Source organism: Nyctereutes procyonoides, unplaced genomic scaffold (assembly GCF_905146905.1).
Source record: "Nyctereutes procyonoides isolate TBG_1078 unplaced genomic scaffold, NYPRO_anot_genome, whole genome shotgun sequence".
Taxonomy (NCBI): domain Eukaryota; kingdom Metazoa; phylum Chordata; class Mammalia; order Carnivora; family Canidae; genus Nyctereutes; species Nyctereutes procyonoides.
This window is the reverse complement of record NW_026575048.1, coordinates 26,144,618-26,158,522: the sequence shown is the minus strand read 5'-3', so window position 1 is coordinate 26,158,522 and position 13,905 is coordinate 26,144,618. Positions and strand designations below refer to the sequence as shown.

The 13,905-nt window shown below is 41.1% G+C and overlaps 1 protein-coding gene across 8 annotated transcripts in view; it reads right to left on the bottom strand.

Moving 5' to 3' along the window:
* Nucleotides 1-13,905, bottom strand: part of LTBP1 (latent transforming growth factor beta binding protein 1) — a 389,672-nt gene that overhangs the window by 224,147 nt on the left and 151,620 nt on the right. For 4 of the 8 annotated variants that reach the window (XM_055327297.1, XM_055327298.1, XM_055327299.1 and 1 more), the window contains one exon: nt 2,463-2,630. The exons of 2 other annotated variants lie outside the window; for them this stretch is intronic. In XM_055327297.1, the coding sequence (XP_055183272.1) occupies nt 2,463-2,630 (168 nt within the window). Of the gene's footprint in view, nt 1-2,462; nt 2,886-13,905 lie in introns of those variants that run through there. 2 more of the 8 variants (XM_055327304.1, XM_055327305.1) reach the window with 1 other exon arrangement.

Here is a 13,905-nt window from a genome sequence, read left to right as displayed (position 1 = left end):
GCATAGTTTATGTTGCAAAGTCTCAAGTATTTACCATCTGACCCTTTACAGAAGAAGTTAGCCAGCCTCCACACCTTACATACTAGAGGCCAAAGAGAGCAACAAGTTACAACGAATTTTGAATGTTTCCCAAGCTATTGTATTTTCCATACGTATATCTTATTTGTCAAAAGATTTAATATACTGTAAGCAAGTATAGAGAGAAAACCCACTAAGTTAGAAAGCCACTTTTTTGTAAGTAATAAAACTATATTAAACCATCTAAGCCCACAAAGATACAGGGCTGAAAAATGAATTTCTAAAATTTTCTGTACTTCTGACTAATCATCTCTGAGTTCTAGAAAATAACCATTCTTCAATTTAAAAAAAAAATGTAAAACTTCTCTTTGAAACTTTCCAATATTTGAATTAAAATAAAGGGAAGAGGAAAATAGCTCTGGATATAAATGAAATACTTCCCAGGATTTCCAGGGTGAAACTTTATTACCATGCCCTCTCTGTCTCTCTCTTTTCAAGTAGTATGCCAATCCTTTTGTGGCACAGTAGAGTTCTGGTTTCGAAATTTTTTTGTGTGTAAATAAGTTTGCTCCGTTTCATACTGTGAATAGGCTACGTGTATCCTGTTCCTAAACATCTGCTTAAATGCCAGACAGGAAAGTGTGCAGCATGTTTTAACAAGTAGACTTCCTCTGTTTCTCAAAGCCTTCAAATATTTAGTTTCAAAATGAATACACTGTAAGCCAAAAAATTACCACCCATCCGATTACTTTGTCATTCCTACTGTAAAGATTTATGAAAAATGCGAGGAGGAGGAGGAGCAGACGCTGTTGATGATGTTGGAGCTGGGAAAGTAATGAGAGTAACGAAGGCAATCAAGAAAAGTAAAAGTGGGAAAAAGCCATTAAAGCCCATAACGACCTACTGGGAAATGCCTTTTCTTTTCCCCTCATTGTCTGTAACCCTCCAAAAAAAATTATTACTTGTTACCCATAAAAAGTCCTAAGATTTTAAAAACACACTGAATTTCAGAGGTCGCTAAACAAAGCCATTTATTTTGTGGATGAGACAAAACTGAGGTCCAGAAACATTAATTGTCACACCCTGTGGATTAGGGAGTTAGTGGCAGGACCAGGACCAGAATCTAGTTTCCTGATCCTCAGTTCAACACACTTCCCATTAGACTAGGTTCTCTGCCCTGCAAAGCGTAATGTGCTCCTTGGCACCTACCAGCTAAATTCTTTTTAAAATATGCCCAAACACCCCTATCAGAGCCGGGACATTCACAATACTCTTTTAAATAGTATCTGTGGGCACATGTTTTTTCCAAGCACAGACTATCTATCTAGAACACTGCTTTGACCTCATAAGACTAGGAGTCACAATAAAGCAGGAGAATAATCAAAGAGCTAATAAGGACTTCAGGCTGTCCCCTTGTATTTTGTCTTGATGATAATCAGTTTGAAAGAAACACCCTCTCTCCTACCCCCCAGACACACACACTCAAGACTAAACAGCAATATTCCATAAAAAGACCAGATCTAGCCAGTGTTATTATCTGTCTGACATTTGGGTTATTCTTGTGAGTAACTCATAAAGCAATGTGGGTGTCTGTGATTATTTGAGTACACATGGCAAACCATAATTGGTCAAAAAATAATAAAAGACATTTTTCCGTGACAAAAATACTGTATTGCATGACAACATGGCTGTGTGACAGCATTCAGTGGACCGCAATACTTTCTCCCTTAACGAAAAAGTAAAAACACCACAAAAATTTTAAAAGTGAAAAGCTTTCTTTTCAATAACCCCCATAGTTCGTATTTAAATTAGTTATAAAAGATTAAAAGGTTTTGAGTGCTGACAGCAAGCCACTAGCATTTTTCCCCTAAATCCATGTCATATATCAATTTATAATCCAACCTTTTGATACGGAGCCGAAATGTGGCACAAGATGCAAGTCCGTATTCCTCTATACAACCGAAATTCAGTTTTTGACAATTTTTAGAATTTTTCTGGAACGTGACTTCTTCATAAAGGAGAAATTCTGACTTAATCACCACTATCCAAATTTTGCAACAGGAGTCAGATCCAATGCAAATTCTCCCTGCTACTGAGCAGACAAAAATCTCAAGCTGATCCATGCAAGTCGTGCACGAGGGTCTTCCTCTGACACCTATTCCCTTCTGTCCTCTTGATACCTCCTATCACCACAGGCTGCGTAAAGGATAAGCCATGAGGGGCAATATCCTGCTTGCCATTTCTCTGAGAAGCCAAGAAAGCAGAGTAAAAAAAAGGATTCGGCAAGCTATTTAAAAGATCTCACGAAAGCGGCAGAATATTCGCACTGAGAGACAGAAGCCCATTCAAGCAGGGAGCCGGGTGAGTGGAGGAGTAGGTCTAAACGCTCCGATCTCATAAAACTCTCTTCGGGAAGGACAGTTAGGGACCGTGGAGGAACTCACCCACTCGGAAGTTCGTGGCCGTCAGGGTGTCGGCAGCATGACCATTCTCACTAATGAGAGTGGTGGTGTTCCCCTTCTCACAGCTGTTCTGACAGCTGCCCTTGGTGCAGGTCACTTTACAGATGCTCGGAGTAAAGACCACCTTGATGCGGCCAGTGTGGTTACTCACTAGGAGCGGAGGCAGGGAGAAAAAGAACAACAAACACATCAGCTTAGTATCCATGAACGTGCCTTGGAAGGTTTTTGTTTTGTTTTGTTTTTTTCTCTTAAAAAAAAGGGGGGGAAAAAGGAAAGGAAAGGAGAGGGGGAACGAGAGAGAGCCCACAACCCGACAGGTTTGAGGAAAGAGGGAAGCCTTCAGTGCTCGCTGCTCTGTATCCAGTGGTGTCTCTGAAACAGGAGTAGGAAGCTTAGCAAACAGAACTCTGGGATGCACTCCAAAACCACATTTGAAGTCGAGTCACTGGAGTGGGATTACTAACCACAATGCTGCACTTTATTCACGGGCAGACGAAGAGCAATACGGAGGGCACGACATGAAAGAGCCAACCCTGACAGGCAGATGGAATGCAAAGAGGTTGGCCATGCACCTCGTGGTGAATAAACGCTTGTGTCCTCAACTTGCATACTTTCCCTGTTTCTCCGCTTATTAAGTCACTATTTGCAGTCCGACCCCTGGAAATGTTTTAGGCATGCGGCATGTCTGAAAACATCTGTCTCAAATCTCCTGGCACTCTCAGCTGAAGTGATCAAATCCTGTGACGCAGCTGTGGGAGCCCATTTCTTTTTCACAACTCTGGGGCATTATTTCTCCATATTAATTTATGCAACCTGTATTTTGTTTTACTGTCAACAGGGTCCATCTTAAAAAAGGGAGGGCAGGTCACGAGGCTAAAGGGTTGCCCCTGTCAAACTGCCACCCTGGAGCCCTCGGCTGTTGCTATTCACAGGCCACCTCAGGCAGGTATTTCCTGCATTCACGTGACGCTCCCCTTAAAACCAGATGCTATAACCAGACTGCACAGCAGAGGCAGCAGAGGCTCACAAAATGGGCACTGATCTCAAAGTCAGATTCTGGTTTATAATCCTGGCTCAACCATGGTGTGACTCTGGACAGGTCATCTCACCATTTCTCCAAAACATGAGAGAATTGCAACTGATGTTTTCTAGCTAGACTGACTTCCAGTATCTTTTATCAGGGGTCAGCAAACTGTGGCCTGGGGATCAAATCTGAACCACTCCCTGTTTTTGTAAATAAAGCTTTATTGGAACACAGCCACACTTCCTCCTTTACATATTATCTATGGCTGCTTTTGTGCTGCAATAGTAGAGTTGCACAGAGGGTGTATGAGCTCACCCAGAACTGCCATTCATGGCCAAGTCTCAATCTAGATTCTATGGCAGAGCACAAGACAGAAACTCTAGTCTGACTTCTATGTCTGTGATATGCTCCTACTCCTCCATCCAGGCCCTTCCTCTTTCCAGCATCCAAGGCAGAAAGCAAAGTGGTAGCAGCAGCTGGACACAAACAGTTCATCTCTGAGACTAAGGACGGTAGGAAGTAGTACCCTTCCTATCGCCACTGTGTTACTTTAGTGGCCAAAGAGACTAGCACTAGGCCAGCCTTTCTGTGGCTATCCCCTGCCTACCAGAAAGAAGCAACCCTGCCTTGGTCTGACCAAGATTATATTTTCAGGAAGTCATCCAAGAGGCCTCTATAGGCCCTCAACAAAATAAACTGTGGTCAAATCTGAGCTTGGAAACAAAAAACCTTAACAAAAAAAACAAAAAACAAAAAACAAACCACCACACACACACATTAGAATTTCAAAGATAGAATGGGACCTCAAAGGTCCTCTGACACAACCTGTATTTAAACATCTCTAGTGATAGTGGAGCTCATTATCCACTAGGATAGCACATTCTAGTTATAAGCTGTTCCTGGCAACTGTTCTTCCTTTTTGAGCTCAAGTGTGTCAGTTGCACCCCTTAATCCCCACCCTGGTCCCTCCCCATGGTCTCACAATCTAATAATGCCTCTTCCACAAGACAGTCTTCAACTACTCAAAATTAACTACACCAAGTAAGCAAAAAATGCACAAGTTAGCAGAAACCTGAAGAGATCAGCTTGGGTTGGCCCTCTCACTTAACATGAGAAAAAGAGTCTTCCAGAAAAAAAATAGCCTCAGTTCTTTTCAAATGTTTTTCCAAGAATATTACCCATTCTCATTCAGTGGTTCTAACACAAGAGAAAGGACACATAGTGTGAAGTGGGGAGATATCCTAGGGGCCGACCAGATCTTCCAGCACCTTGCAAAATGGCATCCAGAAACTTTTTCTATAATGGGCCAAATAATGAATATTTTAAGGCTACAGGCCTAATGGACTCTTTGGGCAACTATTTAACTCCGCTGTGATAACAGGAAAGCAGACTGTCAAAAACAGTATGTAAATGAATGGTTGTGGCTATATTCCAATAAAACTTTATTTAAAGAAACAGTTGGCAACCACTGCTTTGAATGCTTACACAACATTTAAAATGTTTGGGTGTACCCAGAAATTTAAAAAACTACAATAGAATGTTGATTCCAGAGTCAGGCAAAATTCATATAGCTCGGCCTTTTTTTTTTTTTTTACAACAGTAGCATACATACACCCACACAAACAAACCAGCCCACACTCTAAATTGTCAGACCATGCTTACAAATATCTTGAGAATACTTTGTGTATCTAAGTGTGTGAAGCCATTTAAAAAAGAGAGAGAGACAATATCGTGCCACTTCAAAAGAATATAAACTTCTATTTTTTCTGGCTCTTGGTACAATAATGAAATTAGAAATGGTGTGCCAACTATTTTGTCTTCTCTGGCATTAACTCGTGGCACCAGCAGCTGCCATGCAGATGCTCATACCGTCACCTAAATTATGCTCACTTAGGCGAAGAGAGACATCCAAAGAAAGCAAGCACTTAATCATTATTCCCATTTCACCTCTCAGCTACAGTAGTCACTTTATAGGCACTTGAGATTCTCCGGGCCTATTGTTTTTAAAACTTATTCTATTTCTTTGCCAAAAAAATTTTTTTGGCCTGGAATCATTTGGATTTTCAAAAGGCAGAGACAGTTTCATATGACTTAATTCTGATTTTTACAATGCTCACATCTTCTTGGAAGAAGACACATTTTATTTCATATTTCCCTTTGTGTTTTACTAACATCTGCTATAAAGTAGTCTAATTCTAAAGCAGACACATAATCCTAGCAGGTCCTCTTGTCTTCACAAAGAATTGATTTCTTCATTACACTAGCTCTTGTTTTCTACAACAATCTCAAAATCAGTATTGAAAAGCTCACAGCTTCTTTTGACGCTAGATGGTCATTTGTAGCTCTAATAGGATCTCCATAAATATTAAATGGATTAGAAAATACACTCTTCCATCCCCTTGTAAAATCATTTCTATGCATTCTATATATCATTTCTAGGGTATCATGTACAGTTTAAGTTTCAAAGTACCCAAGAGTAAGGTAAACTGCTCTGAGTTTCAAATTCCTCACACGTGACAAGCTCAAGACAATACCACTTATCTGTTAAGAGTTTGTGGGAATTTAGCGACGTGGCAGTGAACTTTCCTCCAGACACCCCTTTGTAAGAAGCACCTTCCTCAAATGCTTTGAGTAAACATATACTCAAGAACCCCACATGCTTGCATCTAGGAAGTACCTAGTAAAAACAGAATACATGAAGTGACCCCAGGGAAGACTGTCAAACCCCATGGAGATCACGGATTCCACTGTGGTCTAATAAGGCCTTGCTTCACCAGCAAGGAGACTAAAGCCCATGATTAAATCAGTAGTCAAAGACTGTCCCTGGAGCACCAGCACTGATTAAGAATTACAAATTTGGGAAGCAAAAGTCAGGCCAATCGGGAGTTAATAGGGAAAACTGCTTGGCACGGCTTTCATGCTTGGTCCTTCTGGTGAAAAAAAAATGTCATTTTTAGATCCCCATAGGCAAATCAGCCCCCAAAATCCTAAGCAAGCACTATCAAACCTTGCATTTTGAGGTGTTGGCCAGGACCACAGATTGCCTGGAGCCATGCAGCACCTCCATTGGACCTCCTAGTCAGCCAGTCAGTCAAGACACTCAAGAGTCAACATCCTGTCTGCAGGTTGTGCCAGACCCCGTGCAGATTTCAACCCCCAGGAAGAGGCACTGGCACGTGGTTTAGAACAAACCACAGACATTCAGAGTGTATGGTGAATGGGATGGAAGGGAAGACAATATCTTCCCAGTAGGAAAAGCTTTCACTTCTGCTTCCAAATCATTAACAACAGAGAAAAACTCAAAAATTTGAAAATTGTCCCCAACCAATGGACTTCAGTCTAGAAAAGAGCCCAGCTGCCACCTTTCAATCATTAGCCTATGATGGGACCGAAAGCAAAGGCAGCCAAAGAAATAAACAGAACAAGTTCAAGACTCACATCAGATGTCATGCACAAATACAGCCTCCCCTCATGCTGTGACAGCACATGACCATTCATCCAACTTTAAAAACAGGGACCAAGTAGCATAGGCTCTGGGAAGGAGAAGCACCTTCTCTGTGTTTAAAAGACATTGCCCTGCATTAACTGAGGCTCTTGAAAGAGACTTTGGAGGTGGTTCAATACACAGGACACACGTGAGAGACAGAGCAAAGGGCTTGTTCTCCTGCTGCAGTCCATGGTTGCCCGAAGGCCAAGAATTCTTTGAAGGGCAAATCATAAAAGTATTAAATAATGCTAAGAATAACAGGGCTTCATTGTTCTGCTCACCAGGCTTGCTTAACTCCTCACAGACTACTAAAATAATTCCTGGAGAAAATTCTGTGTTCCTCGAGAAAGGTGCAATGCAAACAAACTTGTATCACCATCTGTGACTTCATCAGGTGGCTCTAGTCCTGGAACATCCTCCAAGAGGGAAACATCCTCCAAGAGGGAAACTCAGAGGAGATTTCTAGGTATGATTGAGCACCTCCTCAGATAAGAATCTAGGAGTTACATTCCAGTAGCATCTCTTGAGGTTTTTGCCAGGTACATGTAACTAGGTGAAGAAGCAGAGGAAGAACTGGTTGCTACCCAGATGATACACATTTAAAGGAAGGTCCATGTGAGTTTCCTCTCCTGTTCAACCCTCCATTAATATCCACTCAGTATCAGTTACTTTTCTCTCTCACACATCTATACAAGATTTCCTCTCCTTTTTTTATACATTAAAGGAAATAAATTCTTCTTCTTTGCCTTTCTATATGTCCGTTAAATCACTCAGTGTAAGAGTAAATTTCTGGATATATTCTGAGCTCCTTACAGAATTGCCTACTACTCATCAAAAAGCAGGCATCAAATGTATACCATGCTTGAAAAATGTGACCACAGTCCCTAAAATATCCACCTGGGCAGAAACACAGCAGCAACCTAGTCACGTACTCTCTTGTATGACCTCACTCCCTGAATCACTGAGAAAATAAAAGCTATAAAGACCCAGGCCTACCAACTTACCTGTATCTGTAGTTGTCCTGCCTTCCCCTTGATGAAAGAAGAGGTTCTAGCTAAAGCCAGCTCCCCTTCACCTAACCCCTTGCTAAACCAGTGGATCCCTTCCTCTTTTACAGACTCAAAGACTTGCTTTCTTCCCATCTGCTCGCATGCAAACACGTTGTGCTCTTGCCCAAAATATCAAGAATATTGTCTCCATGCCTCTCTACTGCAGGTAATGCTCTATTTCTCTGCTCTCCTTACAGCAAAACTTCTCCAAAAGAGCTGCTCTACTGGCTATCTCCACTGCCGCCCCAACCTTTCTCTTTTGAACTTTGCTGCAGTTAAGCTGTTGCTGTCCATACTTCACCAAAATTGCCCTTGTCAAGGCCATTGGGGTCTCCACATTGCCAAATTCACTGGTAAACCTTCTGGGTCTTTCTTCCTTGAACATTCAGCATGACACACAAGGACATTCTGCTTCGTAACACACTTTCTCCACTGGCCTTCTGAGTTATTCTAACTCCTTCATGGGTCTACCTTGCTGTCCACTGTTCCTCATGACCCTATCCAGGGAAGGGCCCCAGAGCTCAGCCTCTGTAGCCTTCTCTTTTCCTTACTGACTTCCTAGATGATATCATCCTGTTCTAGCTCATGGATTTAAAGATGACCTATAAACTTACATATAGAAAATGTTTAATTCTAGGCTGGACCGCCTCTACCTTGTATGTGTGTGCACCCAACCAACCAATGATCTTTCTATACTGTTTGATTATCATCGTGAGAATATAATCTCCATGACAACAGGAATGTATCTGGTCACTATTATATGCCCAACATGTTTCTCATAGTAAGTGCTCCAGAACAGTAACTGAATGAACAAACTTCACTGAAAGAAACTAAATAAGCAACATTTATCTATGAGTTAATTGCCAGTAGTGTTAAAATAGTAAAGAATACTCCTATTAAACCTTTAGCCTCAAAACATACCTGCTGTATGCTGTATTTGTCAAAGAGTAATGTTTTAGCCATAAAAGTTTCAGATCAAGCAAAAACACAATTGTTATTCAGGAAACCCTGCAATCATTACAAAACACATTTTTCCCAAAATCATTAAAACATTACCCTAAAATGGCCAATGACATAAAAAACTGAAATTTTTCAATTAAACATGCCAATGAGAGAATAACTGAATAAACAGGAAACAGAAATTTCTCAAACACTTTTTCAAAAGAAAAACATTTGCTCCCAGTTTCACAACTAATGCACAAATCAAACTGACACATGAGAGAAACTTCCTTTAATTTTGTAAATAAGAGTTATAATTATGTATAAGGAGCTTTTAAACCTATTTTTTGTTGTTGTTTACTAAGTATCCACTCCCTTTGTCAGGCAAAGAACTAGGAAATCAAAAACATTACTACTGAGATTCTACAAGCCTGATATGAATTGCCACTGGGCCATAAAACCCACCCTATATACCAACCATGTTTGAGGGGCACATGGTTTGAGGGGCTCAGTGGGTTAAGTGCCAGACTCCTGGTTTCACCTCAGGTCATAATCTTAGTCAGGACTCAGTGCCAAGTCAGCTTAAGAGTCTTCCTCTCTTTCCCTGTCTTTCCTTCCCCCTGCTAATGCACCTTCTCTCTCTCTCTCTCTCTCTCTCTCTCTCTCTCTCTCTCTCTCTCTCAAATAAATAAGTACAATTTTATGAAATACATGTTGGTTCCCAGCTCAGGGAGACTGGCCAAGAGACTAGTCAGAGATCCACAACAAAGATGGTAGATTGCATCCCAAATTTCCACATATTTCAGGAATCTGCTCTAATTTCCTATTTCATTCAGTCTTTGTTTTACCTTGACTCCAGACATAAAATCTCAGACTGTCACCTAGAATCACATTTTCTCAGCCTTCAATCTTGCTTTGCCAACCAGACACCCACTGTACCGGGAGGACTCTAAGCAACACACCTTGAGACCATGGGACTGGTTTTCATCTTTCCTTTTTCTCCTCAGGATTTCTACTCTTTTAACACCAACCATAAGTTCCCTTCTCTAAAAATATTTTTTAAAAGATCCTATTTTTATCTCTGGAACAAAATCAAGTATATTTAAAGGTGTAATATATTTTACAGTCAAAAGACTAACTTTTACCCAACAAGTTGCTCACCCAGCAGGATCGGATCCAGTTTGGGGAAAAAAATAGAGTCATACTAAAAGTGGAAAACTAACAAAACAAACCAATGCTTTTTGACATTTTCATATTCTGATCTTTTTTTTGTAAAATAATTTCTTTAACATTCCCCAAGGGGACTCAACTGTTCAGGCAGGCATATATCAGCTATCAGATAAGGAATACCCAGCAAAGTTCAGGACAGGCTCTGGACTGCAGTCCAGGGGAAGAGGTGACCACACTCTGAGGAAGCTCAGTCATGGCATCCTACAACTGCAGTAGGCTATTTCACAGTGGTTCCTTTGACAGGACTTTAAAAATTCTCCTGTCTAGAACATATCTGGAAATCTCTGCTCCTAATCTTGAATACCAGGAAACCTACCATTGCCAATCTATCCAGAAAGGATGGTGGCATCTGAAATGCTGTGACACATTCCCAGGGCTCAGTCAGTTAAGCATTCCAAGTGGCTCAGTCAGTTAAGCATTCAACCCTTGGTTTTGACTCAGGTCACGATCTCATGGGTCATGAGATCAAGCCCCAGATTGGGCTCCCTACTCAGTGAGGAGTCTGCTTGGAGATTTTCTCCCTCCGCCCCTCCCCACACTCACGCTCTTACACTCTCTCTCTCAAATAAATAAATAAATCTTTAAAGAGAGGGAGAGAGGGACGCCTGGGTGGCTCAGCAGTTGAGTGTCTACCTTTGGCTCCAGGTATGATCCTTGGACTGGTCTGGGGATCAAGTCCCACATCAGGCTCCCCACAGGGAGCCTACTTCTTGCTCTGCCTGTGTCTCTGCCTCTCTGTGTCTCTCATGAATAAATAAAATCTTGGAAAAGAAAGAGATTGAGAGAAACATCCCCAAGGTGACAAGACTTAACTCAGTTCATAACATAAAATGAAGCAAAAAAGAAAGAGCAGAGGGGGGAATACTCACTGTATCTATGTTCTCAATACTGAATTGAGAATGTAGTCCACCAACTGGATCTAGAATCCTCACAATTATGGGAACCATACTTGGGAAGGGTTGTGTGAGTTTGTCCAGGGAGGTTTTCTTTTTTTTTTCTTTTTTGGCATCAACATTCAAGATGCTACTCCCTCTCAGAGTTGGTCTCACAAGAGAGAAATACCATTTAGAAGATGCATTTTTTTTTCAAGTGAATATCTCTACCTTTCTTTAAAAACCCATGCTGGTCTTTGCAGCAGCACAGTTAGAGATCACACACACAGCCATGGGAGGACAGGCTTTCTACAACTGACAAGAGAGGATTGCACTGCTGTCCATGAGCCCAGAGAACAAGATGCAGAGCAGTGAACACTTATATGTCTTGTACTCATACAATCTGGCTAGCTTGCATGGTCTCCTTACAGAAAGCAGGGATTAGATATGCTTCACATGATTCGAATTTTCTGTGCATTAATTTTGGAACAGAATTAGGTTTTATTTATCCCCACATTTGTTGTTTTTCCAAACAGAAGTAAATGGAGGCATTTGTTATCAGTCTATCACTCACCATTTCCATAAATAACATCTGTTTATTTGTGTGTGTGGAGAAGCAAGTCTGACTCAAAAGGCGGATTACCTACTAGGCTATTTGTTTACCAAAGAAAAAATTTCATGAATTATCACAGCTCCATTAAGTGGGGGCCACTTCTCATAAGGGTACCAGATTATATCTACTATACACTTTGAGAATTAGGATTCCGTATTATTTACATACTGGTTTTGACAAATCTTCTTGACACATATTTCTGACAAAAACAAACTCCTTCAAAGAAAGTTGAGATCCCTTTGCTAGAGGCAAATCTAGCCTCACATCCTCAGCATTCCACACAGAGCCTGGGCATTAGTTGAACCAAACTGCCCAAAAGTCCTCTCTCACATGCCTACTTCCTTCATGTAGTTTTCTGCCCCTAGAAAACATTTCTTCCTTTTTCTCCAACTTTTATCCTCTTGAACCAACCCACTTATCCCCTCTCTATACAGCTTTCAGCAAGCTAGACATGCCAGTTTGGACAGTGCATCTCTCCATCTTCCCCTTGCTTTTAGCACATAATTCAATTTACACATATTTTCCTACTTTACCAATCTTCCTTTGGCCTCAATCAAGCCCAAGAAAACAATTTGTATCCTTACTCTCCTTCTCTATTTGTAATGAACATCCCACTGGGTGGTTCTCCCTCTTTGAGACAAAAAACACTTAGGTGGTGAGAGGGGAGCACCATGGGAAAGAATGCAGGGTTAGGAAATGAAAAGAAGTTGAATCAAAGGTAGTATGAATCCAGGTGAGGAATACACAGGCATTCCACTGTCTACCAAAAGGGCAAAGAAGCAACTTTTACTCCAACTAATAACTGGAAGTCACAAAACTTTAAAGGAGTTGAGAGCCATTAGGGTTCTATCATCTCCGTAAGGAGGCTTAGGAACTTCCCTCTCATGCTCAAGGCAGACACAAAGAAGAAAATGGTCTAGCATACTATACAAAATTTAAATTCTGCCTGAAAGAAGAAAAAAAACTCAAAAGACAGGGCAGACTTTGGAGATCCAAACTTCCTATACCCTGTGCAAGTATTCTGAATCACTGGAGCTGCCAAGCTGGAAACAAATACCTTGATGTGCCTCTCAGAAATTCCAATTCTGTCACAGAGGCAGTTTAAGTCCAGAGCAAAGAGATATAATTTGAAAGCATTTCATTGTAAGAAACCCTAAGGAAGGTGAAGATATGAACGATTTTGTAACTGCCAAAACAACTCTTCAGTTTGATGGGTTCTGTTGAAAGAAAAAAATCCGCTGAAGCAATTGGCTATATGGAAGAAAAGTGGCATTTTTAATCACTGAATTTAGAAGTACAGAATCAGAGGAATCCAAGCTTGCAGAATACAGATTCTGTCATTTACTTTTTGTTCTCCTCCCCACAGCACGAAATTCTCTCTGGCTCGGTTTTCTAAATGATTCCATCAAATGGCCCCAATGATGCTCTCTAAGGGATTAATGCCAAATTCAATAGAACTCATCATTAGAAAAGATTTCAGTCTAAACATCCCTTTTCTCAAAGTTGTGTTAGATCGAGTTTATATTTATCATGTGATAAATAAGATTGAAAAATGATTAACTGCCAATAAAAAATGAATTGATATGCAATCGCACATTGTAAATTCTCCAGCTTTCAGGTTAATTCTTTTTAGGTCACTCATTCTCCACTTTCCCCCTCCTCAAGATAGTGCCTCTCCTGTTGAACGCTGTGATGGTTTTAAAATCCACAGATTCTTTTGAAATCCAGTTCTGCTCCCCTTGAGCATGGGGCTAGTCTTAGGAACTCTTGTCTAAAGAATAGAATAAAACAGAAGTGATGGCTTCAACTTCAGAGACCAGATCACAAAAGGCACTGCAGCTTCTGTCTTGGGCTCTTTCTCTCTCTCTCTCTCTCTCTCCAATCACTCCCTCTGGGGGGAAGCCAGCTCCCAGGCCATGAGAATACTTACGGAGCCCAGGAAGAGGTCCACATGGCAAAGAACCAAAGTCTCCTGCCAAATACCATGTGAGTGAGCCACCCTGAGAGTAAATCTTCCAGCCCCAGGCAAGCCTTCAGATGACAGCAGCCCCTGCTGATACCCTGATGGCAGCTTCATGACAGAATTTGAGCCAAAACCAATCAGCTAAGGTATTTCTGAATTTCTGAGGCACAGAAACTGTAAAATAACATTTGTTGCTTTAAACCACTAAGGTTTAGGAGCGCTGGGGTAACTCAGTGAAGTGCCTGCCT